The 26,468-nt window shown below is 42.6% G+C and overlaps 4 protein-coding genes across 4 annotated transcripts; 3 read left to right on the top strand and 1 right to left on the bottom strand.

Annotated features, from left to right (window-relative positions):
• Positions 1–1,411: 1,411 nt before the first annotated feature.
• Positions 1,412–13,946, top strand: epha2a (eph receptor A2 a). The gene is made up of 17 exons (XM_061070300.1): positions 1,412–1,585; positions 2,386–2,453; positions 3,807–4,443; positions 8,207–8,362; positions 8,472–8,804; positions 9,279–9,406; positions 9,530–9,707; positions 9,801–9,903; positions 10,170–10,222; positions 10,314–10,439; positions 10,531–10,716; positions 10,824–10,885; positions 11,194–11,403; positions 11,567–11,716; positions 12,025–12,218; positions 12,805–12,960; positions 13,770–13,946. Exons 1-17 carry the CDS (start codon positions 1,510–1,512, stop codon positions 13,876–13,878), a joined length of 2,925 nt encoding a protein of 974 aa, XP_060926283.1. The 5' UTR covers positions 1,412–1,509; the 3' UTR covers positions 13,879–13,946.
• A 2,464-nt stretch (positions 13,947–16,410) lies between these two features.
• Positions 16,411–18,354, top strand: LOC132999480 (heat shock protein beta-7-like). Its single transcript, XM_061069164.1, has 4 exons — positions 16,411–16,489; positions 16,774–16,907; positions 17,441–17,566; positions 18,349–18,354. The coding sequence occupies exons 1-4, from the start codon at positions 16,411–16,413 to the stop codon at positions 18,352–18,354; spliced, it is 345 nt and encodes a 114-aa protein (XP_060925147.1).
• Positions 18,355–19,234: 880 nt separating this feature from the next.
• Positions 19,235–22,008, top strand: cplane2 (ciliogenesis and planar polarity effector 2). The gene is made up of 5 exons (XM_061070483.1): positions 19,235–19,413; positions 20,094–20,246; positions 20,375–20,499; positions 20,638–20,777; positions 20,994–22,008. The coding sequence occupies exons 1-5, from the start codon at positions 19,302–19,304 to the stop codon at positions 21,214–21,216; spliced, it is 753 nt and encodes a 250-aa protein (XP_060926466.1). The 5' UTR covers positions 19,235–19,301; the 3' UTR covers positions 21,217–22,008.
• Positions 22,009–22,024: 16 nt separating this feature from the next.
• Positions 22,025–25,999, bottom strand: si:ch73-15b2.5 (rho guanine nucleotide exchange factor 5). The gene is made up of 12 exons (XM_061069159.1): positions 25,785–25,999; positions 25,558–25,593; positions 25,429–25,481; positions 25,040–25,338; positions 24,287–24,447; positions 24,058–24,210; positions 23,855–23,984; positions 23,690–23,764; positions 22,948–23,040; positions 22,697–22,845; positions 22,184–22,348; positions 22,025–22,091 (listed from the first exon to the last, which is right to left on the bottom strand). The coding sequence occupies exons 1-12, from the start codon at positions 25,997–25,999 to the stop codon at positions 22,025–22,027; spliced, it is 1,596 nt and encodes a 531-aa protein (XP_060925142.1).
• Between the last annotated feature and the right edge of the window lie 469 nt (positions 26,000–26,468).

Below are 26,468 nucleotides of genomic sequence, written 5' to 3'. Positions count from 1 at the left end.
GAGTCTCTCTGAGGAGGAGGAGGCTCTTTGTCGGGGGGGTGCGCTTGGCTCGCAGCCCGAGAGCCTCTTCTCTCCAAGTGCACGCCGTTTCACGGAGAAGACTTGACTCTGAAATTCCTCCAGATAAGAGTTGCTAGGTGATGCTATTGTCAGATCTTCTTTGTGGTCCCATATTCATACCCAAATTGTAAGGTTTCTTTATGAGGACCGCCTCATTAGTAGTCAAATATTCATACCAGACCACCACCCCCCACTTGACCCCTCCTTTACCAGTCGTGGGAAAGACGTCCTGGATGAGTTGTGGTTGAATTCAACCAATTACTTGGAAGAGGGCGAGTAAAGATTGTCCGCCTTAAACACGCTTTCATTTTGAAATGTAACCAAAGCCCAGACACATTTGTGCTATGTTATTCAGTTTGTTTGAAAAACTTACAACCACAAATTAAATTTCCAGCACAGATAAAACATCCATGACGGCTTCTAAATGTGTATTTAAACACCAGAGGCCCCAAGTTTACCAGAGCAGAAGTAGAATGGATTGTTTACACCCTGTGGTGTAGCTTGGTGTGACATCTTTAATTAAATCCCCATTCCATACACAAGAGAGGCACCAGAGATATGTGAATGCCGTGAGAAAAACAATGATACATATATACAAGTATAAATATATTGTTTATCCTTAGATTTCAGCATTTAATGACCTGACAAATGCATAGAAAACAACTATACCATCAAAATACTACGTTTTCTTAACTATTGCAGTAGTTTAAAGTATCTTAATACGTTTACCTAAGTAAATATACATTGTATTTCTAGGGCATTCTTAGATAAACAAGGTACATGAATATTCATTGAACATGTTCACATTTTTTGTATATTAAATTTCACATTCGCGATATAAATATTGAATGTTTGACTTGTTGGGTGTTGTTTTATGCTGAAATTACATAACATCTCTAAAATATACATCATACTCACACACTAGCATGCTATACTGTAGTTTTACATAGTAGTTTACTTGTGTGACTTCTACACTGTATTTCTTCTTCTTGATACATATCAGGACACTTTTTAATTATTTTAAAGTTAAAAAGTTTTTTCACTCGTGCTGTTTGTAAACACAGCGGACAGACCGAATAGCTGCTGATCATTTTATTTTTCCATCGATTATGAATAAAACAGACATTTGAATAAACACCGATCCAATGACAGTGGACTTTGTGAAGAGCTTCGGTTTCTTCAATGAAACAGGTGCGGTCGGAGCGTTGTAGCCCCGCCCCCTGGGAGCACCATATTTGGAGAACTTCCTCATTCCAAAGGGCGCGGGGGGCGGGGCGATGACGCCACCTGTTAGTGAATGGGACTGCCGGGCGGCTCGTGCTCACTGAGCCGGTGGAGTGAGAGAGAGAGAGACAGAGAGAGAGAGAGAGGAGAGAGAGGGACAGACGGAGCGGACAGGCTTCAGGAGACAAACTTCTAATTTAGACAGAAAAGACCTGTGGAAACATCATGGAGCTCCGTCCACTCGTCTCGCTCCTGTTTGTATTTATCAACCAACTCTCCTTCAGCCTCCAGTCCAAAGAACGTGAGTACTACTTTTCATTTATTGTCTTTTTGAAACACACTTCCCAGCACCTCATGAGTCAGGGGCTTGGAATCCGAGAGCCTCCGTAAAAGTTTTTACTTTCTGCTTCGACATTGTTGAGTGTAAAGCTGTGTCCTGGTTTGACACACAAAGGCAAGTTGTGTGTAAAGTTAGTTAAACCGGTCAAACAATGTCTACACAACTAGGAATGACGCGAATGTTCAAAAAGAAAATTATCTTTGTCTTTTTTCAACTTGACTTATTCAGTTGTACTTTTTAAACTTAGTTTTTAAATAAAGTTTTAATTTGTAACGGCCTTTAATTTATAGGATGAATGGGGGTGGGAGGGGGTGCTGTTTGATGTCTGAACATGTCCTCACTTTTTGTTTCGCCGGTGTCGCACACTCATGTATTCCTCTCGTCATGGTCGTTTGGCAGCCCACGCCTTTCTCATAGACCTTAAGTCCTGTACGCGGGGACCTGGAGGACACGGTCAATGAAGACCTGAATCAGAGACCGACATGCTGGATTAGACCGTCAAAGCCCGGCATGTGCCCCCCCATAAAGCCTCCTGGCCCCTGGGAGCGAGGCAGAGGATTTATGTGTACAGTCAGATCATAGCTGTTCCCAATGATTTAACAGCCAAGTGATCACAAATGTATATTAGAATTTGTGGTTGGTTGTAATAACAGAGTTACAAATGTGTATAAATATGAATAAATATGTAGAAATGTGGTTCTTTGATGCATCATGTTTCCCAGTGCTTGTTGTAACCATGTGTTGTTTGTGTGTCCCTGTAGAAGTACTGCTGGACATGAGGGCTTCAGGATCGGAGCTGGGCTGGTTGACGTTGCCATATGAGAACGGAGTGAGTATTTATACCTCAACAGGCATTTTTAAGACTTCAGGTTCAACACTTGAGGTGCCCTCCTCTTTGTGAAAGAGAGTAAGTGGCTAGAGTAAAATCCATGAGAGAATTTGAATAAGAGTTTTCTCTCTTGTTCGTTGAATCCATACACAAAAAAACCCGTGATGGAATGAGTGGCAGCTCGATGAGGTTTGGCAGAGCTCCGCCAGTCCCATGTTGACTCTACCCTTTCATAAAGAACTCATGAATGCCATTAAAATGTCAAGTATCAACCTAAGCTATCTAAATTTACAGTGCCAAATTGTATTTTACACAATGACAGTGTTCATTCCAGCAAACAACAAATCACAAAGCTCTCTGCATTTAGAGAGTACAGTAGCGGGAGGATGTGTGTTCGGTGGGAGGACTCGAGTAAAAAGAAAGAGTGGTCCATATGTGGAGAACCATCCCTCTATCTATAGTTCAGTGGCTTTCCATCTAAAAAAAGCAACAGGACACAGCCACTTCCACTGTGTGGGCCACATTTCTCCTGTGTGACTTTTCTTGAAGATCTAAGGGAATACTCGTCCCCTCGTTTTTCAATCTTTGCTTTTTTTCAATGTGTGCTTGTGGCTTCAGCAAACACAAAGAGCTTACTTTGTAAATACAATTGGCAGAGTCAAGAGCACAAGATGGTTTAAGTTTAGATTTACATTTGGGCAAAATATGTCTGACTATGAAAATCCCTGTCTCGTAAAATGCTGCTCTAATCTAATTCAATTAATTTAGCCTCTTTTCTACAACAATTAATACAAGTTTGAGCGCTGATGTCGTCCGTGAAACACTCCAGTGCTGCTAACATGTGACTTTAATGAAACCTTAATGTCAAATTGGGCCTTTTAATCTCTCTACTCGTCATTGCTTCCCTCTCTTAAAACGTCTAAATTGCTGCCAGTCCTGCCGGGATGACTTTGCGGTCTGCTTCCAAAGTTCATTTAACTGTCATAAACGCTGGTTGGTATTCTACAGTGGCGTTCGCTCTGGTTTATGTGCGTCTCTCACACGTGCATCCTCGTGTGTTAGTGGAAAACCACACACGTCGCCAGCACAGCAGCACATGTCCAGGCCAGTAATCTTAATGTGAGGAAAAAAGCTGTGGCTCACTTTTACACTTTTATGAGCTTCTCGCTCAGCATGAAAGACGAGGTGTCTCATCAATGAAAACTGGTTCTCTGAAGGAACAAAGCCTCAGTCTGAACCCTCTACTTATTCCACAGAAAAAATGCCTTTTCTCCTTTTCATTATTGTAGTTTGGTGTGAGTGACGTTCACCCCCTAAACTGATCCCTTTCCCCTCTCTGTCTTTCTTTTTCAGTGGGAGATCGTCCAGACGGTGGTGAACGGCTCGCTTTTCTACACCTACAGTGTTTGTAGCATAGACTCGACTGAACAGGAAAACTGGTTACGTACAACGTTCATCCAGCGGCGCCCGGGGACATCTCGCGTCTCGGTGGAGCTACAATTCGTCGTGAGAGACTGCAACTCCTTTGATGGAGCCTCTGTGGCCTGCAAAGAAACCTTCAACCTTTTCATGTTGGAGGCCGATGCTGATGTGGGAACCAACTTCCGTAAAGGGCAGTTCCGAAAAGTGGCCACCATCGCCCCTGATGAGGTCACAGTGGGCCGCAAGCTGAAGGTCAACATAGAGACGAGGATCGTGGGACCCCTGTCCAAAGAGGGCTTCTACCTGGCTTTCCAGGACATGGGCAGCTGTGTGGCGCTCCTCTCGGTCAGAGTTTATTACAAGTCCTGCCCGTCCACGGTGCAGAGCTTGGCGGCCTTCCCGGAGACAGTGGCGGACGCGCTCACCGTCGTGGAGGGAGTCTGCGTGGAGAACGCCGGCAGTCAGGCCACCCCACGCATCTACTGCTCAGCTGAGGGCGATTGGGTGGTTCCCGTGGGTCAGTGCCAGTGTCTGTCAGGCTACGAAACCACAGGGGAATCCTGCCAAGGTAAGCACGGACAAAAATATGCCATGCACTCAACTGAGACCTGTTTGTGTTGCCGCGGGAGTCGTAGTAAAATGAAACACCTCCGACCACGATCTTTGGCGAGATGTGAGAAATGAGTGCTCAGGAATGTTAATTGTGTCTGGTTTGTTTTGGGATCTGCAGTAAAAACACAACATATCTGTCTAGAAATAGGTCAGACACTGCATGATTGAGTAAGAAGGAAACAGGGAAGAATCTGGCAAGGTGTCTCAACCTGTTTGTTTTGTTTAGATTTAGAGGAAACCATGGCATTGCTCCATGTGATGGCAGATAATAAAAAGTCCCCGGTGAACAGACTCCCACCGGTGCCTCATCATCTCCTCACCTATTGGCCAATAGCACATTCTTTCCACTGTGGTTCTCTCAGGACTCAGGAATGGGGCTGGGCTGAGGTGCTGTTTTATGGAGATTCCGTTGACTGGAGGTGACAGTAGGAGAAGCTTTGTTCCACTTCTATGTGGACTTTGAGTTTGTTGTGTGTTTACACTATAAAAGGGAACAAACTCAAAGATGTCCTGGGATGGGGAATTTGAAACTTGTGTTAATGGACACAATAGTACATGGGACAAAAGTAGAAAAGTATTGAACATTTTGCTTTCTTTTTCCTTTCCAAGCTCTATTTTTACTTAAAGTTTATTCAAATTAGCTAAGAATGTGAATTTCTAGTTTACAAACTCCCCTTACTGTGTATTACAAAGCAGCATTTTTATAATTTGGTTATTTTTTAGCAGGTGGTTTTTAAAATCAAATGAAAAAATGGAAACACAATTGGGAATTTCAGGAGCATAGTGTTGAGCTTTTGTGCTTTTGAAAAACCGGAAAGAGCGTAAAGATGGTAAATTTCCTTTTTTTTTCAAAATAAAAACAAATAGATATGTATAGCTGTAGTGTTCGTACTGTGCGTGAGGAGGCTGGCAGTGTCCGGGCATTCTGGGGTGTGGTGTGTGGTGTGTTGAGCTGTCTGGAGGAAACGTGGGAGGAGAGACAGGGTACAGGGAGGAGGAGGAGGAAGGAGGCTGTGGGGACTTCTGAAAGGAATTCTTTCACCCTGGCGTCAACCTACACCACTGATTGAGTAAAGGAAGGACCGTGTGAATGTGACAGGATGACTACCTGAGTGCTGTCTTCTCCCCGCAAAGTATTTGTTTTTGTGACCGTTGCCAAGGCGACAGAAACCACAGATTACAGGGAAAAGGCTGACACACCTCTCGGAGGTTAGACTGAGTCAGGCTGTGGTTTATGACTCCTGATGGTCCGAGTCACCTTGACGGTTTAGGGTTTGGCCTCCTCTCTATGTTTGTTCCGGGAGATGAAAAGATTATTTTTAACAGCTGAAAGAAATATGAGACCAATAAATTGACCAATACAAAATCAATCAAGTTACTGTGATAGTTGATTCATCCTTAAATTATTTTTTTGGTTCTAGTTTTTTCTTTTCTGTTTCACTTCAATCTAAATGGAACATCTCTGGGTGTTTTACTTTTTTAGACCAAAACTTAAAGCCTTTTTCCTGTTAAACCTTTTCTTACCATTTCTTTACGGCCTAAATATCTTTGATAGATTTTTACTGAGCTTAAAAAGAGTGATCCGTGAACTGTGGCTATAACCACGAAGGGAAAAAGGGAGGAAGTGGAGGCCGAGGAATGTGTCAGACTTTGAAGTTCCTGACAACTGGGCCAAGCACCTGAAACGGAAGTGAAACGGCAACTGGCGAGAGCAAGGCAGGAAATATTTGACTGGAAAAAACTGCGATTTCCAAAGTCTGGAGGATGATCTGATACTCATGACACAGGAAACCATTTTTATTACATTAATAAAACACAATGCTGTTTCTTCTCCCGGACCTCGCTCCAGTTTTTATGTTGTAGAAAGTGATATCCTCTTAAGGGCTCACGGCCTGCGTGTGGATTCCACTGAGTCGCCCAACTGTTGTGGGAAAAGGAAGTAAAGTGAGCTGGGGAGGAATGCTGAGTGACACAAATAAGCAGGTTGTCCCTGGTCGGAGTCAGAGGGTGGGGAGCCAGTCGACAGTTGGTGCATGAGGGAGGTTAGTTCCGTGGCTGCTTAGTTAGGTGTGGAGTGTAATTTAGTCAAGAGGATTAGTGGAGCAACAGGACAGCTGTTAGCCAATGACATGCCCCCGCCTCGCCTGCCTTTGCTCTTTCATCCGGTTGTTAACACACGCAACGAGCTCCCTAATCCATGTTCCCACTCATTAGAACAATGGGCCACCACAAAGAGCAAAAAACAGATTCAATTAACAGATGCACCGGTGCAGAACACACGTCCTTTTCACATGTGTGCCGTGGTCACAGGAGAGCACGGCACAATAAGAGGGACACATTCCACCAACAAGTGATGTTTAACCACTGAAAGTTTAAAACTTCTCGTGGATAAACAACATTATTAACAAAGATGATACATTTATTGTTTAGTTATGAGTGTTTGTATTCATGCTATGTACAGCTGCCGCCATCCTGGAGCTGTGTAATGAGTAGAACGTATTTACGGCACCACTCCGTCCAATCTCGTAGACAATAGATGAATGGGGCCGGAGTTTCTTTGCTACGTGACAGAGGCCCTGCTGCTGCGGCTCAAGATGAAAATGGGCTGGCCCCTCTTTCTTATGCGAAAAGAGCCCACTACACCCCCACTGCCGCCAAGTGACTCCCCTGAGAGAACTTATGTTGGTGCTCCAGACCTTTACACCCCTCCACCCCATCCCCCAACCCTCCAATCTATTCATCTCTATTCCCATTCTACTCCAAACTCAACCTGCTGCCTCTCCTGCGCCGCTGCACTGCTCAGGGTGCAAAGGTCCTTCTGCCTTGGTGGTGAAGTAACGCGACCATGTCTTAAATCCAGGGTTCATCTGACCTCTTCTCTCGGGCCACCAGCACACAGGCCCACATGAAAGGCTGTTCCCCGGGGAGACGGCAGAATGAAAGCAGAGCCACAAGTTCTTTCTCAAGATCCGCTCTTTTTATCTTTTATTTTTTTTAACTGCGCCCTGAGGTTTTTATCTCCCCCAGAAACTATGTGCATCTGTTTCCATAAACCAAAAATCATATTCCTTTCCAACTGCTTTTTCCTCTTTCCTGATTCTCGAGTACATTCTGACGTTTCCACCTTACGTGCTGTAATTTGCGACTGGTGTCGTGGGGTCAGAGGAAGGAAGGAAGAAAGGGAGGAAACATCAGTCTCTGGCTGACTTGCCACTTCTCCTGGTTTCTGTCCAGTCCGCATGTTCATTAACCTCCCATGCCCCTGGAAGGCTGTTTATCTGCTGCACGCTGAAAAGTCCACGGCAGCGCTCCAAGGGGCCGTTTCCTTTGGCAAAAACACAAATACTATCTGCCAGGGAATATGAGCCTAGTGCGAGTCCACAGGGGAGAAGCAGATCAGATCACCTGATGGATTTAATGCACCGCACTCATCCGGTTGACACTCGCAGTGTGACCTGAGATTAGGCCTCCGAGCAGAAAAGGCGAGTGGAGGCAGATCGTCAGGGAAATCCCTTTCATTCCTCTGGATACAAAGACTCTGTGATTATAGGTTACTCACAACAAAAGCTTCCTGTTGGGCGTAAAGAGCTGGTATTACAGACACAGCTTCATTGTTTGCGTTGTTGTTCGTCATTCCTTCCTGTGTTTGTCCGTTCCACAGTTAGTGCTGCTGTATATGTCATGCTTAAACTAACACACATCATCTCTCTTTCATGCAGCGTGCAAGCCAGGCTACTTCAAGCCGTATGTATCCAGCGAGTTATGTCAGGTTTGTCCTGATAATACCAAGCCCTCCGGCACCGGAGCCACTGAATGTCAATGTGAGGAAGGTTTCTTCCGCTCCCCTTCCGACCCTCCAACATCTCCCTGCTCCGGTAAAGACTCACCTCACTGACACCTCACTGACAAAGTCCACTTGTAAACTCATTAAAGGCAGATTGGAGGCTGAAACTAACTGTATTGTCACCCGCTTCCCTCCTGAAGCTCCTCCCAGTGCCCCTCGCGAGCTGACCTCCACCACCCTGTCAGCTGACGGCCGGCTGCAGCTGTCCTGGAGCCCACCGCTGGTGACCGGAGGCCGCAGTGACCTCACCTACAGCGTGGCGTGCGAGCTCTGCGAGGCCGCCCTGTGCGTCCCCTGTGGTGAGAAGATGCGTTACGACCCGGGACCCACCGGCCTGCAGGACGCCAGGGTCGTCGTCTCCGACCTGGATTCTCATCTGAACTACACCTTCACTGTGGAGGCTCACAGCGGTGTGTCCCAGTACGGCACGGACAGACCCACAGCAACCATCACCACTGCTCTGGATTACACAGGTGAGCACAGTCACATGTTAGCATTTTATTTTTTTACTTTGATTTTATCCTGTGTATTTGTTTTCTCAGTCTTTACTTTTTTATCGATTGTTTTCATTTAACAAAAAAAAACATTCTAGTTTTTACGCTTTTTCTGTGCATGTCTAATTTATACATTTCAGTGAATATAACAACTCTGACAGAAATGAGAATGTAAAATTGTTATTACTTAAAATACTTCATTTGTAATTTCTTTTAAGTAAAAACCACTAGATCAGAATAATAGCTAAAAAGCATATAAACGTTTACGGTAATCATCCACATTTTACAGCTGTAACGTGTCATTTTGAAGAACTAAGAAGTAACCAGGTGATAAAACAAGAATTCAGTCTGACCCACTAAGTCCCAAAGGCTTTAATTTCCATGCGTCCTCACCACAGACTGTGATTAGTCACCAACCATTATTTTGCTTTCCGCCTCTCTCCGACTGCTCAGATCCCCCCAAGGTGACGTTGATCCATCTGGACAAGAGCAGCCCCACCAGTCTGTCTCTGTCCTGGACTCTGTCTCGCAGACCTCCAGTCCACATCAATCACCGCTACGAGCTTATGTACCGCAGAAAAGTAAGACGCATTGCTTTGTGCTGGTTTTCCTCTCTCCCTCAAATTTTCAGCTTGTTGAAAGACATTTTAAAGTGCTGAGGAAAACCGCTCTAATCCGCCCACTTTTAACTTTTGTCCTCGCAGGACGACGACAGCGAGCGGGACGTGACCACCTACACGGTCGTGATCTCGGACAAAAGCTCGGTCCAGATAAACGACCTCAGCCCAAACACCACGTACACGTTCAGGGTCCAGGCGCTGAGTCCGGAGGGCAACCCGGGCAGCTACAGCACCGAGCAGGAGTTCCACACGTCGCCAATAGGTACCAGAAACCTTCAAATCCACAGGAAATTAAACTCTCTGCATGAACCTGAATTTGATTAATAAAAATGTCTGTTTTTGTGATTGTGTGCAGCCGAGTCTCAGGTCCAGGGCAACTCCACCATGGTGATGGGAGCTGTAGTTGGAGTAGCTGTGATCCTGCTGGTGGTGGTGGCCGTGCTACTGCTGCGTAAACGGTTGGTGACCGCACCTATCAGATCCACATCCACCGCCTGTGTCATTCAGATAAATGTCATCTAGGAACCTGCAGACTGTGTTATTACGTGCCACAAGCTTGAGTTAATTACCAATACTGTGCAGTGACATCTTAGGGGGGGCTTATGAGTAATAGCCGGTGCCGTTATTGAACACAGCCTTGGTCTTCTTCAGCTGGGACCAACTTGCAATTACTGAAAAAGTCAGTGTGTATTCTGCGATAGTGATGGTCTTGTTTTCTTCTCAGGAGACGGAGCTCTCACCACAGGGGAGGAGCAGAGGATCCGTACTTCTCGACAGGTTCGAAAACCCCCACAATACAAACACAACAATAAGAAGAAGAAACCGTTTATTATTCAGTCTGATAATCTCGTCATTATTTCCTCCTCAGATCAGCTCAAGCCTCTGAAGACTTACATCGATCCACACATGTACGAGGACCCCAACATCGCCATCCAGAAGTTTGTCACAGAAATTGACCCGAGTGCCATCAGCAAACAAAAGGTCATCGGTGTAGGTGAGTGTTTTCAAACCGTTCAGCTTCCATTTTAAAGAAATCCCGCTGCGATACTGTTTCCTGACATCCCTGTCGTCTGTTTGCCGATCAGGAGAGTTTGGAGAAGTGTTCTGGGGCGTGATGAAGCCACACGGGCGAGCAGAGGTGCCCGTGGCCATCAAGACCCTGAAGCTGGGCTACTCAGAGAAACAGAGACAGGACTTCCTGGGTGAGGCCAGCATCATGGGACAGTTCTCGCACCCCAACATCATCCGCCTGGAGGGTGTCGTCACCAAATGTGAGTCGAGCCCTCGAACCCAAACCTAGCTGCCATTCACAGCTTACTCTTATTAACTGCGTGTGTATTTAAATTTCACTAAACATGTTTTTTGTTTTCATTTTCAGTCAAGCATGCCATGATAGTGACTGAATACATGGAGAACGGCGCTTTAGATATATATCTGAAGGTAGGTTCCCAGTCACTTTACACTTAATATTTGCCTTTCTCAGAAACTCTGAATCCTAAGTCAAAAATGTGTCTATATCTATATGTTTAAATAACCATGTTTAGGGTGTATTTCCCAGAATGTCGATGTTTGCTTTTATGTATTTTAAGTTTATATTAAAGCCAAAAGACATGGAAAGAATTTAATGTTGTTGCAAAACTCAAGTAAATCCTCAAATGGCATTAGTTTGTAATCCTGCTAACTAGAAATGAGGTAATGAAGAATAAGAATAGGTTTTAAACAGGTTATATTCATATTTTCTCCCTCAGGACCGGGATGGAGAGCTTCCTTCATATCAGTTGGTGGGAATGCTGCATGGAATAGCTGCTGGCATGAAATACCTCTCCGACATGAACTACGTCCACCGGGACCTGGCAGCGAGGAACGTTCTGGTGAACAGCAACCTGGAGTGTAAAGTGTCTGACTTCGGCCTCTCGCGTGTGTTGGAGGACGATGCCGAGGGCACCTACACCACCAGAGTGAGTCTCAACAGCAGAACACAGACCAACCTTTATTCTCCTTCTAGAGACTGTTAATGATCTTTTTCTTTCCAACTCCCGAGTGTCCAGTCCTAAGTGTTGATCTTTCAGCACCATGTGTTTCCATTCCACTCATTGCTTGTTAATTTGTCTCTTCTGTCAGGGAGGTAAAATCCCCATCCGCTGGACCGCCCCCGAGGCCATCGCGTTCAGGAAGTTCACTTCAGCCAGCGACGTGTGGAGCTTCGGCATCGTCATGTGGGAAGTCATGGCATTTGGAGAACGGCCCTACTGGGACATGAGCAACCATGAGGTATGTTTCATTTGTCACGACCTCTCTCCGAGTCTTATGGGGGTGATGAGGGATTGTTAAGGCCTGCGTGGGTCAAACTTTAATGTATATTACCACTGAGTCGCCGCAGGGAAGGTGGTGATGGAAAGTAGCCTGACAACCAGCGTAGTTTCCCACCAAGGTCTTTAAATTTACTGTTTAAGTCAACATGCGGACGCAGCACTTCTTTGGACCGCTGCCTGTTCAAACTCCTCGTCTGTCGCTTTAACCATTAAAAAACTTTAAATCTTAGCACTGACTTCACTCTGCCCCTCTGTTTCTTCCTCCAGGTCATGAAAGCCATCAACGAGGCCTTCAGGCTCCCTGCTCCCATGGACTGCCCCTCCGCCATCTACCAGCTCATGTTCCAGTGCTGGCAGCACGACCGCTCCACACGACCTCGCTTCTTAGACATCGTCAACATTCTGGACAAACTGCTCCGAAACCCAGAGTCTCTGAAAACCATCGCCGACTTCGATCCACGGTATGAATCTTAATTTGATCTCTGTTTAAGTCTTTGTGACAAAATAAAACCAAAGAACAATCCAATGTTCTGTCTCCGATAGTAATATAAACCAAGTGATACTAATCTAAATGTGTGTGTATTAAGGGAAATACACTCATTACCACCTGGTATCTTGTTTATTTAATCTGGACAAAAACAAAGAGTCCAGATGAATGGGTTTTATATTTGGAACTATTATTGGCGAGGTGACTTCCTGGTTGGCTGCCAACGGTTCCCAGCCAATAAATAGACCTGAACACAACCAACAAATTGCTATTGTTGCATATACACTTGCCAAAAAGTAAAATACACACATGCACTAATACTTGGGGAATTATTATCATTTCTGTTGTTGTTGTTGTTCTTATTAGTACTTGTATTTGTATTTATAAGCCCATGTGTTGCATTAAAAAGGTTGATGTTCATCCTCCGCTAGTTATTTAACTGGAGCAGCATTAGAAGCTGTTGAAAAGCATTAATCTACGGATCTGACCTGCAGTCGGTGTATATACAGGAGCAGTAAATGACTGAGTGAGTAATCTACATACATGTCGTTCCTCTGCAGTGTGTCCATCCGCCTGCCGAGCACCAGTCACTGCGATGGCACCTTGTTCGGGTCGGTGCCCGAGTGGCTGGAGTCCATCAAGATGAGTCAGTACCACGAAAGCTTCACCCGCGCTGGGATCACGACCATGGAGCAGGTGCTCTCCTTGAGGCATGAGTAAGTGCACACATGACACACGGGTGTAACTGGCACCGGGCCACATCTTGCCGCAGCACAGACAACGTATTGAGTTGAGACATTTGTCGTCTAGTTTGTGATGCAGGAATAATCCCCTGCGCCTCTGCCCATAGCATTCCTCTCATTCTTTACTGTTATAACCTCCACCGCCTTTTTAAGACTGTAAATTATATTCAACTTGAAGGGCCCTCAGTAGTGCGCATTCCTCTGCCAAGGCCCAACACTTCCCTTAAAATGAAACAAGCCTAATAGCTGAGGTCATAATAAATCAGCCACAACATTTCTATTCCTATTTGAACAGCGTGTAAAAAAATGTCACCCCCATGAAATCACATTTAAACCAATAACATCCAGATTCTTATTTGGATCTGCATGAAATTGAACACACTCAAAAATACCAGTCCCCCAAATATGCTAGATTGTTCTCATTAGGATCCTTGAATTATTAATAATAAGAAATCTGTGAAAATGTCAAAAAAAAGGCCCGTATCGCAATGTGAGACCATAAAGTGATGAAAAGTTCCTGGATATGACCCTTGCTTACAAACAAACAAACAAAGAACCCACCAACAAATAGGGCCGGAAAAAAACCTAATTGCCCGAGAAAAGTATTGTGTTTTAATACAATTATTGTTAAATTAATTGAAGCATTTGATATTATTTGATATATTTTTTTTCGGTCTTTGAATAGTTTATTTATTAAAGGGTATAAACAACCCTGTGCTCTCGTCATGCAAATAGTTTTTTTTAGATGACTAAAACTGTCTTTTTTGTGTTCTTCCTTTCAGAGACATCAGGAATATCGGCGTGCGGCTGCCCGGTCACATGAAGAGGATAGCGTACAGCATCCTGGGCCTGAAAGATGAGATCAGCTCGCTCAGCGTGTTCGCAGTGTGATCTAAAGCATTCCTCCAAATCAAAGTGCACTGACCGACCATGCTATTTTACTCCTGGAGGACTGAAGAGGGGGGGGGGGGGTTAAAAACTAAGCCATGCTGCTGAGGTTTATTTTCTACCTTTGGCGCAGCGAGGCACGACTGAAGAGGAGCCTACAAGCCACTCAGAAAGGACAGAGATCGAAAAACACTTATGTACTTTATAACAAAAGAAGAGGAATATTGTATCTTTATGTAAAAATGTGTTATAAGATAAATTATGTGATGTAGTGAGACAATGCAAAGGGTGCCAGCCCCTGTGTTCACTGAATGACTGAACTATATGAAGCTCTTAGAGATAAAAAGGGCTTTTTTCTTCCAAGCACTCACTTTATCTGGCCAGTGTGTCTTGATTCTTAAATCAGTTGGTTTTGCTCCACTTTTTGTTTTTAATGAGACTTGCTGTTATATTTGGAATAAGCGTTCCACTCAGGGCCTAGCATCACACATTCTTCTGGTTAGTCTGTGTTTCGCATCATCATTTTTTCCTCATCATTTGTTTGTTTACAACAAGTCTTAATTCAACTGTCCATTCTTATTTAATATTTATTTTTTACTTTATATTTATGACATTTGTTACATGAGAAATTAGTCTGACCTAGCGCATATTTGCCAGGCCGTGTATTTTTGTGTTGAAATAAAGTGTTGCCTGTGACTGGATCACTTTCTCGTACTCGGCAGTTGTCAGCGTGTTTTTTGTTTTTACATCAGTGTTGTTATTTAACATCGTAGCAACTATTGGATTGATTAACATCCAACATTTCACTGACATGCATGATCTCCAGAGGGTGCATCCTACTGACTATGGTGACATGACCTCTAGTGCCACCGAGGGAAATACCTCAACAACTATCGGATTGATTCATTTTATCTAGTTCTCATAAAAAATGACTGACATTCACTTACATTTTCCTTATCATTACATACAAAATGTTAACATAGGATGATAACTGTGGTAAACACTGATGAAAACACTGATCTTATTAAAACTATCCAGGAATAATAACCTCTACATATTGTATTCATCAATCACACTTTTTTAAATACACTTCACTATACAAACAATGATACCCAAAGTACTTTACAAAATAAAAGCAATAAAGACAACCCTACCCATCAATATTTAGAGCAAGCAACATTTACAGGAACTGAGGAGGCTGTCAAACATCTGATAAATCTGAAAGGAGGTTATACCAAAGGCAGATAAACAAAACAAAGATAAAACAACACAGATAAAAAATGCTTTAACGGATGTGAAAAGGATAAAGATAAAATGAGGAAATGCTAAAAGAGATCCTTTACGATAAAGGATTATGAGAAATTAAAAATGAGATAGTCAAAAGAAAATGAAAAGAAAAAAAGATTTAAAAAAAAGAATTAAATAATTATAATAAAATAAATAAATATATATATTAAAAATATGAGTATAAAATACTAAAAGAGGAGGGTAAAGTAGGGTATTAAAGCGAAAACAATTCCAAGATAGTAGTAAGTAAGTAATTGGATAGATAAATAACAGATAAAGATAGAACCACAGGATATATTTCTGTAAAACAGCCCCAAATGTATAAATATACATACATGTTGTCTACTGTACCTGAATGTCTGAAAGAGTACAGACATTAATGATTCCTCTCCTAACACAATGCTCCTCATTCTTCCACCATCACAGCATGTATCCTAGTAACACTCCTACATATTTATACACAATATATTCTTCACACTATTATGATAACAAGAACATTATTTGCACATGCTCATGCTCTTGCACATGAATTCACCACAACAACTTCCGAGAGTCTAAAACAAATGTTGGTCCTCGTTTTTCCTCTCTGACAGTTGACTGCTCTTCACACTCAGCAGCACAGCCTATGACGGCTGGTTTAGGGTGAAGCACTGAGTGCAGATGGAACTGATCAACCTCGGTGACTTTGCCAAGGTGCAGCAGAATGTCACAGCTACACACAACTGTGCTCCATCATACCACTGCCATTCCGACATATTGACGCCCCCCCAACCTCTGTAAGGCCTTCACAGTGTCATTTTTGAGACATTCACCCAACCTTAAAGAATCTTGTCAGTCTTGTCTTGAAGCTCATTTGGTCAAAATGCTGCATTTCTTGACTTGAGGTTGAGGGTGAAGCTCCTTCACTATCACACGTGGTAATAACAGCTTATCCCTTCACGCCGTTTCTCACACACACACACCAAGACACACATCGAGCTCCCGGTAGTCAGGGGTGCGGCGAGAAATCCTGGACCCTTCGACAACAGCTCAACAAAAGCTCTGACACACTGAATATCTTAAATCCGTGTCATCTTCTTCCCAGGGGAATCATTCAGGGACATCACATTCACACCCTGCGGCCCCAACAAGCTCCCGGTCGCCTATAAAAGAGTCTTTCATCAGAGACCAGAATCCAAGAGATTAGAATGACCTCTCCGGGATTGTAGATACAGTCAGCGAGAGATAGAGCTCATGTCCTCAGTCTGCATGGAGAAAGGTCGAGGTATCTTCTCTGGAGATTCAGGATCAAAACCTCAGGGCTGCAGTCGAGAACACAAATTTGAAGGTCAGTGGAAAAGAGATTGCTAGATAAGTGTGATTCTAAGAAAACCTTATCAAAACCCGCAGAAATCAAAATCTGTACGAGATATAATGAAATAACTGTCCTGAACAGTTTCACTATACTTTATTTTAAACTGCAATAACCTGTGGACAAAGCAAACAGCTGAATATGGCACTTTATATGTATTAATTTGCTCTTTTTTAGTGTTTAGGCACCATCCAGGAGAAACACGCTCAATTCAATGATAGTTTATATCTAATAGCCCTCTATTCTGTGACATGTTCCAGAACATTCATATCCTACGGGGAAGATCCAGGTCATTGGAGACATTTTCCAGTTCACAGTCGACATGAGCGAGTTTTCCCCGGAGGACGTGATCATCACCTCCTCCAACAACCTGCTGGAGGTCCACGCTGAGAAGGTGAGCAGTGCGCTGGGGCCGGCTGCAGACAAAGGCAGATGTCATCTGTGTAGTCAAAACAAAACAAAACGCACAGATGCTGCTCTGGAATGAGTCACTTATCAGGGCAGCTAAATGAGGCAGGCTCACGGAATTTAAAACAAAAAAGGTCTGGTGATTATGGGATGGCAGGCTATTATTCACACTCTGCATGGCAGCAGTGGATGAACAGCAGGATTTAAGTGAACAAAATGAAAGTAATAAAGTGGGTTTATAAATCAGGGGATTGCAAATCTCCAAAAAGTTTGTTATACTTTCTATGATACTTTCCGAATAATAAATGCCAAAGATTTGATTTTAAAAGGTTCTAAAGCTGTTCTTGAGAAAATGAGACTTAAGCTGCACCACAAAGGTTTAGGGGAATTAAAAAATTGTGACAAATATGACCTTTGTTCTTGTGATTCATGAGCTTTTGTCTTTGTTTGATAACCACACCTTTCTATACAATTTGAAAACACTTCCTGGTTTAATTTCTACCCTCTTCTCATGATCAGCTGGGAGAAGATGGCACAGTGGCAAACACCTTCTCCCACCGGTGCTCTCTCCCATCAGACGTGGACCCCGGGTCTGTGGGCGTGTCCATGGGGAGCGGGGGGGTCCTGACTGTTAGAGCCCACAGGGTTTGTTCCGTCTCTAAGTGCTCAACACGTTTGAACAAATATAAAACTGTCCACTGATGATTGTGTCTTTATTTCAACAGATTTAATCTCAGCACCACACCAGTGATCCTCCTCCTGTGAACCACTGGAGTTTAGTGACCTCTACCGGCCAGTGGAGGATCACACAATGCGACATTCACAGACTGTGGGGAATATGAGAAACCTCATCCGGTGCACTTGAAGCCACCAACAATGGAAATAAAATGTAAAAAGTAACTTGTTGTTTCTGTTGGTGTGACATTTAGGAATAAGCAGCGATAAATCACAAAGAATCATGTGACATGGATGTAATAAATATATACAAGTTTGAAGTTTTTAGCAGGTCTGCTGCTAACTACGCGTTTATACTCTTTGGAGATCTGGTGATTTGTTTCTCTGATATCAGATAATTAGCTTTTTATACAGAAAACCAATTGGTGACATTTGAAAAATTTGTCCTGGTAAATGAAACTTCAACCTCACCTCTGCTCAAGATGGCAGCCACCAGAATCTGCCTGGATAATAAACTGAGTTTCTAACTTTAGGAACATACGGAAGCGTATTGCATTCACTTGAAAAAATAAAAAAAGCTCTGGGTAAAAAAAAAAAAAAAGTTCGAAAAACAGGATTTTTCCTGTTTTTTGAACTTTTTTTTTTTTCTTCCTGTTTTTCCGAGATAAAATCCTGTTTTTGGAACTTTTTTTCCCCCTGTTTTTCTGAGATAAAATCCTGTTTTTCGAACTTTTGTTTTTCCTGTTTTTCAGAGATAAAAATCCTGTTTTTCGCAAAAAAATGTTCCCATGCTTTTATTTTGAAAGTGACGTATAGCGTCCATAGACGTAGTGTCAAATAAACCTGAAAACATCAGTCGAAAGTCTCGACCATCTTTCGGGGGATATGCTACATATAGGTAGAGGATAGTTTTTATTTTTGTCCCGTTAGTGGCTTTATTATAGAAGATTGATGTGTAGTTGCTGTTATAAGCAGGTTGGTAGTTGGGACTCTTGTTTTGACAAGGGTTCTATCGATAGAGAAAAGTGTGAAGGAAAATAAACGAGTGAGATGTCCCGATTCAATAACCATCTCTCGTGTCCTCTTTCGGCTGAGGCCTCCTGACAGTATGATAGAACAAACCGCTCGGCTACATTAGTCTGTTGCAGGGTCAGGCTGATGCAGCAGCAACCATAATCCATGCGTGTGAGAGCTTCAGGCAGGATTAAGGGAACGCCTTTTCCGGAGAAAAAGGCGTTCCTTTTTAAAAAAAAAAAAAAAAGTTCGAAAAACAAGATTTTATCTCGGAAAAACAGGAAAAAAAAAAAAGTTCAAAAAACAGGAAAAATCCTGTTCATTTTTTTACCCAGAGCTTTTTTTATTTTTTCAAGTGAATGCAATACGCTTCCGTACATATATGATCCATTTTTATGGCAATACATTGAGGGACACGACCTGCGAATACAACTCATGTCTTAAATGTACCGAAAATTGACTGGTTGGCTCAAAAACAGTTGTGACGGACGACTTCTTGAAGCACCTGAAGGCAACACGACAAACAGGCGGAAGTGACGATAGCGGTTGTCATGGATGTTTTGGTTTACGGAAGTGTTTATGAGGCGGCTCCAGTTCTGTTGTAATATCCACAAGCTAACACCACTTAGCTTTCAACACTCGTCTGCCTGCTCCATGCGATGCTACCTCCTTTAGCCTCAGAGCTAACAACATGGCGGATGTCCCTGCTCCGGGATCAGTCGTAGTCAGTGACTGGCATCGATGTAAAGACAGCAAGGAGTATTTCAACAAGATCCTGAACAAGAAGCGACGCAAGAACTTCGGTAGGATTGAGAATCTGTTGATAAATACACCGCAGTGCAACACGTGGTTTTACTTAAGTACTGGAACACAAACTGAAGTTACTCGAGTATTGAATATGTTGGATACTTATGCTTACATACACAATCCTCATGTGTTGGTATTTACATTGTATATATTCGAATAAACAGGATCACTGTCATTGCAAAGTGATCTGTTGACAATATCAGACATATGAAGATGATGCTTTTGGCTCTAGGTAGTTATGGGATTTCTCACTATTCGAAACTCCAGTCCAGAAAATAATCAACAGATTGATCCATATTGAAAATATTGTTTATCTCAGTCGTGCATTCAGGTGAAAGATCAGCTTTAAACTGTATAATTGGGGCAGTGACTATGTATTAGTATTGTGTGTGTATAAGTATGGGATGTGGATATGTTCTCCACACATAATCTATACGCTAACCAGGATTTCATTATACAACAGTATTTCAGAGAATTGGTTCTTCAATAAATTGTTTATAAATCAGAAATCACTGATCATTACCATATTTACTGTTGGTTAAAGAGTTTTCTTTGCCATCTTGATTTGGAGATTAAAAGTTATATCATGGAGAGTATGTGATAACATTTTACATATTGAACCAAGTATCACCCCAAGAGAGAAACACTTTTGATCATTTTAAAATGTGTTTTCCAGGCTTGTTGGAGTCTCCAGTGATGCCCCCCCATGCAGCTGTGGACACGGTTCATTATAAGATCTTCATCTCTGGAAAGAGTGGAGTTGGTAAAACCGCTCTGGCTGCTCGACTCGCAGGCCTGAACATCCCACCTGTGCACTACGAGACCACAGGTGGGTCCCTGCCCCGATTAGGCAAAAGGCTCCTGAACCAGTGTGACTCAGTGGAATACTTTGAAAATAAATCAATATCAATGTCTTTACAATACAGTCCGACTAATGTGCATCTCCTGTTCTTGAAGGAATTGAGACGACCGTGGTGTATTGGCCGGTGAAGCTGAGAGAATGTGAACGAGTGCTTTTCTTCCGTCTGCAGCTGTGGGACTGTGGAGAGAACGCCTTGCGTAGATTTGACCATTTGCTTCCGGTTTGTATAAAATAGAGTATTTTCTTTATATAACAGAGTTGTGAACAAATGAAAAATAGAAAAAAAGACTAAATTTGTATCAAATACTTTCAATCATCACATAGACCTAGTGTCACATCCCTGTCCTGTGTCTTTCAGTCCTGTAAGGAGCAGGTGGACGCCGTCCTGTTCCTGTTTTCCTTCACTGACCGGCCGTCCTTCGACGACCTGTCCAATCAGATCGGGAAGTGGAGCGGACCATCTGCGGGTCGAGCCGCAAAACTGGTGGTCGGCACCAAGTATCCTTTTGCCTTCTTTTATAGACAGTTTCATATGAGCACTTTAACTCAAAAGCTTTTTAAACTCACCAGCTCATTTAATATACACAGGAGTAACTTCTGCTTCACCTATTGTTCATTCAAATTATGGATACGCAGCTGAAACAGTCATTTACCCATATTGTTTTTTTAAACTAAGTAAATACAGACAAGCATTTGTCCTTAATTCTGGTTTAGATTTGATCTCTTCATGCACTGTGACGTGGCAGAGAGAGACGTGAGGGACTTCCAGGAGACATGGGGCCTGCCGCTGCTGCGTGTGGGGGGGGAGGTGAGCGATGGGCTGGGGGACGTAGCTCTGCTCCTCAACTGCCTGGCAGAGCAGCTGTGGCATCAGGACTGTGTCACGGCTGGATCAGCGTGCCACCCATCACAGCAGGAGGCCGGGACTCTGCTCTGATTCAGAGGAGTGAAGGAGGTAGTGGAGGCGAAACGGATCCAGGGTGTCAGCCGCTGAGGGACTGGGCTCAGCAGCTGGTCTGGGAGAAGCTCAGCTCCCTCAGGAGGAGATGGAGCATTAGAGATGGATGCTTATGCTCGAAGGTCTTCACTTCTCATGGTCTGTTAGCAGGCTGATGTGTTGACATCATTGGATTATAGACCAGATTATTTCTGGGTCTGATGCTTGGTCTTTAAAATCCATATTCAGTATTTATTAGTTTTGTTGAAAGAAATAAACCAAGTGCCTTTGTTTAGTCATGTTGACTTTACATTATTTTTGTGGTCCCCTTCCTCCGCTGTACAGTCAATTTATAAGACATTTCTATTTTCTTTAACCAGGTTATACATTTTTAACAATTAATTACATCAGTGAATCGTCAATATCATAAAAGCTCTGACAGAATGTTTATTGAGGTGTGTGCTAAATATGAAATCATATTTCTCATTGAAGATCAGTTTGTTATGTGATCATTTGTGCTTTAAGTCAATGTAATAAGGTCAGAACATTTTATTCTTTAATTAGAAAACAGAGAACTTTGCTTAAGATGCCAGTGTTAAATACAAGAAAGAAAAAGATTCCCTCACTCCATGTGTCTGCTAATGTGAATTTGTGCACGTTAGAATACTCTTGTGTTACATCTTATGTCGTCATGTGATTTTGAACATTTTGAAGTGCAGTGAAATTCCAATCAATCTCAAGTGTGAACATTTAAGTTAGTTATCGAAAAATAAAAACGTGCATTTTAAAACAACCAACGGTTTGACAGCTAAAATTTCTGAATTGTCAAGTTCCCATCACGTGACAGCAGCTTCATCCAGGCCTCTTTGTCTGACCTGTGGAGAAAGAAAGAAAGAAAGTAAAGACAGATGAATGACTGCCTGGTCATGAGAGACTTATTGATGAATCACTGGGAGTTTTCTCTAACCTTGTGTATGGGACAAATATCATGGCAGTGGGATGTCCTACTTGACTTTGGGACAGATGCAGCAGGAAGGATTCTGAAGGTAAATTCAGAACTTTGGTCTTCAGGTGCTCAACACGCACATGTGCAGGGAACTCGGTGTGATCCAGAACTATGAACCGCTGATCCCTGAGCATGATGCAGAGAGAAATCACACATTAGTGGTGATTAATCAATCAAATTCATATTTACAATATTCATTATTATTAATTAATTCATATTTAGCCCATATTCACAAATTCACAATTTGTCTCACAGGGCATCCTCTGTCCTTAACCAAGATTAAGGAAAAACTACTAAAAATCCTTTTAACAGGGTCAAATGAATGGCCAACAATTAACTAAAGCATCTGCTGGGATGTTTGGTTTCTCATCTGGAAATCATAATTTTATTATCTTACACCTTTCCAGACTGCAGCAGTACACTGTTTACTTACTGAATATTTAATTGAAATTTAATAAAGTTTTTCTCAATTACCTTTTGGAGGAGATGATCAGGAGGTCATTGAAGAGGTGGAAGTAGACGCTGATGAATGATGTTCTGGGGTTGTAAGTTCCCTCCACCGTCAGCTGTCTCATGGGACCCTGGTGCACCAGAAACCGCCCACTCACAACCAGAGGAACTGCCTGGATGGAGGAGGAGGTGGTCTAAATACAACTTTTTACTGCCATCTACAGGTTATATTGAAAATATGAAGCCTGGTTAAGTTAAAAAAAACATCTCTTCACCTTAACTTTGTCAAAATCCAGCAGCGTCTCCAGGCAGACCAGTTCCTCAATTTGTTTCATTTTTTTAACTCCCTTGTTACAGTCGGTCACAATCTGGTGAGAGAAGAACAGTGATGAAGTATTCTGACCTTTTACATGTGCAGCAATATTACAGAGTAGAAATAATGATACAGGTCAAAGGCCTCCGTTCAGTTTTGTATTTATGTACAGGAATATTATCATTAAATTAAACCTAAACTCCTTAACTTGCAAACGACCCATCTCATACCAACAATGCTGGAGAATTTTGACTGGTAAATTAATGTGAACATCACTTAAATGTTGTAATGTTTTAAGACTGGGCTTGTTTTAACTTGCTGGGTGGCTTGAAAACAAACACACACACACACACACAAACCCACATAAGGCCTCAGATAAACAATCTACCACAACAGTAAAATCAATTAATGACGTGCAGTTTTACATAACAGTGTGTCTCTGAAACTAACAAACAATTGGAGAATTTGAAAACAAGGACTCATGATATTTCCTCGTTGAACAAACATTTTTGACAAATTCAGCAGCTTCTATGTTCAATCTAAACGAAACATTAACAAAGTTTATCTAAAGTTGCGAAAGTTTGCTTTGTGAGTTTCTTTACTTCGTTTACACGACAACATTACTTAACAACTGTCATTGACCTGTTGACTTCTATCGTGGCATGATTATTCTGATTTGTGCACTTGAGAGTGAACAGTGTTACCTCATGAATGGCTGCTATTGCTTTTATAAGATTTGAAACTGATTCCGAGTCTGGTTCAGTCAGTTTCAGGACGCTCTGAAATGAAAGACACAATTTATGAAACATTTTGAACCAAGGGGTTTTAAAAATTAAAAAAAAAAAAAAAAACTTCAATCCGATGCCCACCTGCAGCAGAAGCTTAACACGAGTGATCCTCTGGAAGGGAAGGACAAGGAAGGACTTGAGATCCTGTCTATGACAAACCGGGTCACTCTCGAGCTTCTTCAGTGAAAACACAAAGTCTCTGTTCTGCTGCCTTGGAAGAGACGATGAGTGAATGGATTTGATTTACAAATGCTGACTGTTTTTAAAACACAACAGACACTTACATCAGCTTGTTGACCAGGTCCTTCTGATACATGATGTTTGTCACATAGGGCACATAGAGATCGTGAAACTCGGAACTATGCTGGAGCACAATGTCTCCAACCTGAGAGACGAACACGTTCTCTCCCAGTCGCATCTCCAGATCCATGAGGAACCTACGAGACACTAGCTCAGTATTGACGTCAACACAACCAGTTCAAAAATAAAAGGTTGTGTTTGTGGAGCTCTCACTTTTCACTGGCTGCCATGACGCGACGAATGTTGGAGAATAAAAAGTGATGCTCCATCGGCGAGATGGTCTGCTTCAGTGCCTTCGATGCTTGGAAATGATTGACAGCGACTCCAAGGCTCCTCAAGTAGGACGCTTCAGAACCGATCAACTCAAACATGGACTTCAAATGAACAAATCAAGAACATTATTTCTCCAGTTTGTTTCCCTGGACGTTGAAGGATAAATTAGTCTTTAAATCCCATTGAAAACCAAAACACTGAAATGATCCAGGTAAGTACTGAATGTGAATAGTCTGCAATGTGTAGAAAATGTAGTCACCTTGGCTAACAACCTACATTTGGTTAACTAAGCCACTTAACTTCTTCATGAGGGACATTTTGCCTACATTACTAAAAGTTACTTAGCATTTTATAATTTTTTTTTATTTAAAGTAGTTTTCAAGTCAGAAATGTACAATATATGCTATAAGGAGCAAGATGAACTTTTAAGTAGGTAGGGACCAAGGATTTTCTTTTCACTTTCTTTAATATTATAAGATAGTGATTTTTTCAAAATGTTCAAAGTTTTCCCAGGAAATAGGCACATTGAGGAAACTGATATCTAGGTGCTTGTTAGATTTGGTGCAGCTTGATCCAATTTAAAAGGGACCGTGAGGCCTTGGGAGAGGTTACACTCTAACTCATAATATTTAATTCAATTTCAAAACATCCGAGTTAAGTCTCAGTAAAAGCATGAAATAGAGACCGTCGTACCTCCTGAAGGCGAATCTCTCTGGTGGTCAAACTGCTGAGCAGGCCAGATGCCTTCACCTCATCTAGATCTTGCCAAAGGGTGCATGGAGTCACCCTGATGGGGTGAACTGAAGGTGAGGATGGCTTCGCTTCAGCCGGGTGCAACTGTGGAGATGTGGACTCGGGCTGAGAACTCGGGCCAAGAAGGAACTGCAGACCCTGCAGATACTTTGGCGTTATCAGTTCAGACAGAAAACTCCTGTCGCGACTGGGCTGATCATTCTTCCCCTCCTGCAGACAGTAGTCCTGATACAGAGGGACTGCAGAGTGGAGAGAGATACAACAGGTTCTTTTCATTGACTTTAAACTCAATGACTTACAAGAGGCCTCGAGGAAAAGGGTAGGCTTACAAAAGTGGATGTACTTTGACTGGAACTCTTCCTCCTCTACGGGCTCTTCCTCCCTGGTTTGAATAAGCAGGCCACGTTTAGTTACTAGAGTATCCTGAATATAGAAATGATATTGATTGTCTCTCTTACCCGGCTGCATTTGTATCCTGATCTTCGTCATCAACTCTGAGAACAGAGAACAACTTGGACACTGAGAGCATTTTTGCCAAATTCCATGTTCCCTTTAAAGCCACCGACCTGATGGCAGACGATATGTCTATGGTAGAGCTGTCAGAGGACAAATATGTTTCATTACCAAAATCCTACGTAAATGCAAAAAGTTAAATGTAGTTTTCTACAGTATTTGAGATCTTTACCTGTTGTCTTCATTCTGGTTCAGGGAGTCGTCGCTCTCATCCAGAGCTTCACTGTCCTGTGCACCATCCGACTCCAAGGTGGGGAACTCGCCTGAAAGCTGCTCTCTCGTATCCGTGGTCGGTTCAGGAATATCTCCAAAGTAGGAGTATAGATTAGCGATGATGCTACTGGTGGAAGAGCTAAGGTTCTCCTCTCTGTTATCAGATTGAGCCATGACGCTGCGGCATGAAACTTTATTTTAAAACTCTGCTCTGTGATGTGTGTGTCCAGAGCAGCTCTCCCCTCAGTCTGCTTCACAATCACTGAGGTTAAATGGTCTCAGTTCAGCGGACTCTGAGCCGTCAGCAGCAATCACACAGACCAGAGTCAGCTGGGATACTCCTCACAGGAGCAAAGGTCTCGGATCATTGATGGACGCTGACAGAAAGACTGGATTAGTGCTACAACACAGTCTTGATTATCTTAATCAATGAAGTACTCAAACATTTTCATAGATCAACAAACATTCCCAGGTAAAAGTGCCACATTAACTTTACTAATTGAGTAAAAGTAAGTACTTGCGTTTAAATATACTTTAAGTATTCCAAGCAAAAGTATTTGCAGTGTAGCTTATTCCCTAAGGCAATGCACTTTCAATCGAGTACATTTCTGGGTATATATTTATACTTATTATACTTACTTTC

The sequence above is a fragment of the Limanda limanda genome, chromosome 4 (assembly GCF_963576545.1).
Source record: "Limanda limanda chromosome 4, fLimLim1.1, whole genome shotgun sequence".
Classification (NCBI taxonomy): domain Eukaryota; kingdom Metazoa; phylum Chordata; class Actinopteri; order Pleuronectiformes; family Pleuronectidae; genus Limanda; species Limanda limanda.
Note: the sequence above shows the minus strand (reverse complement) of the source record. Positions and strands in the feature narration are given on the sequence as shown.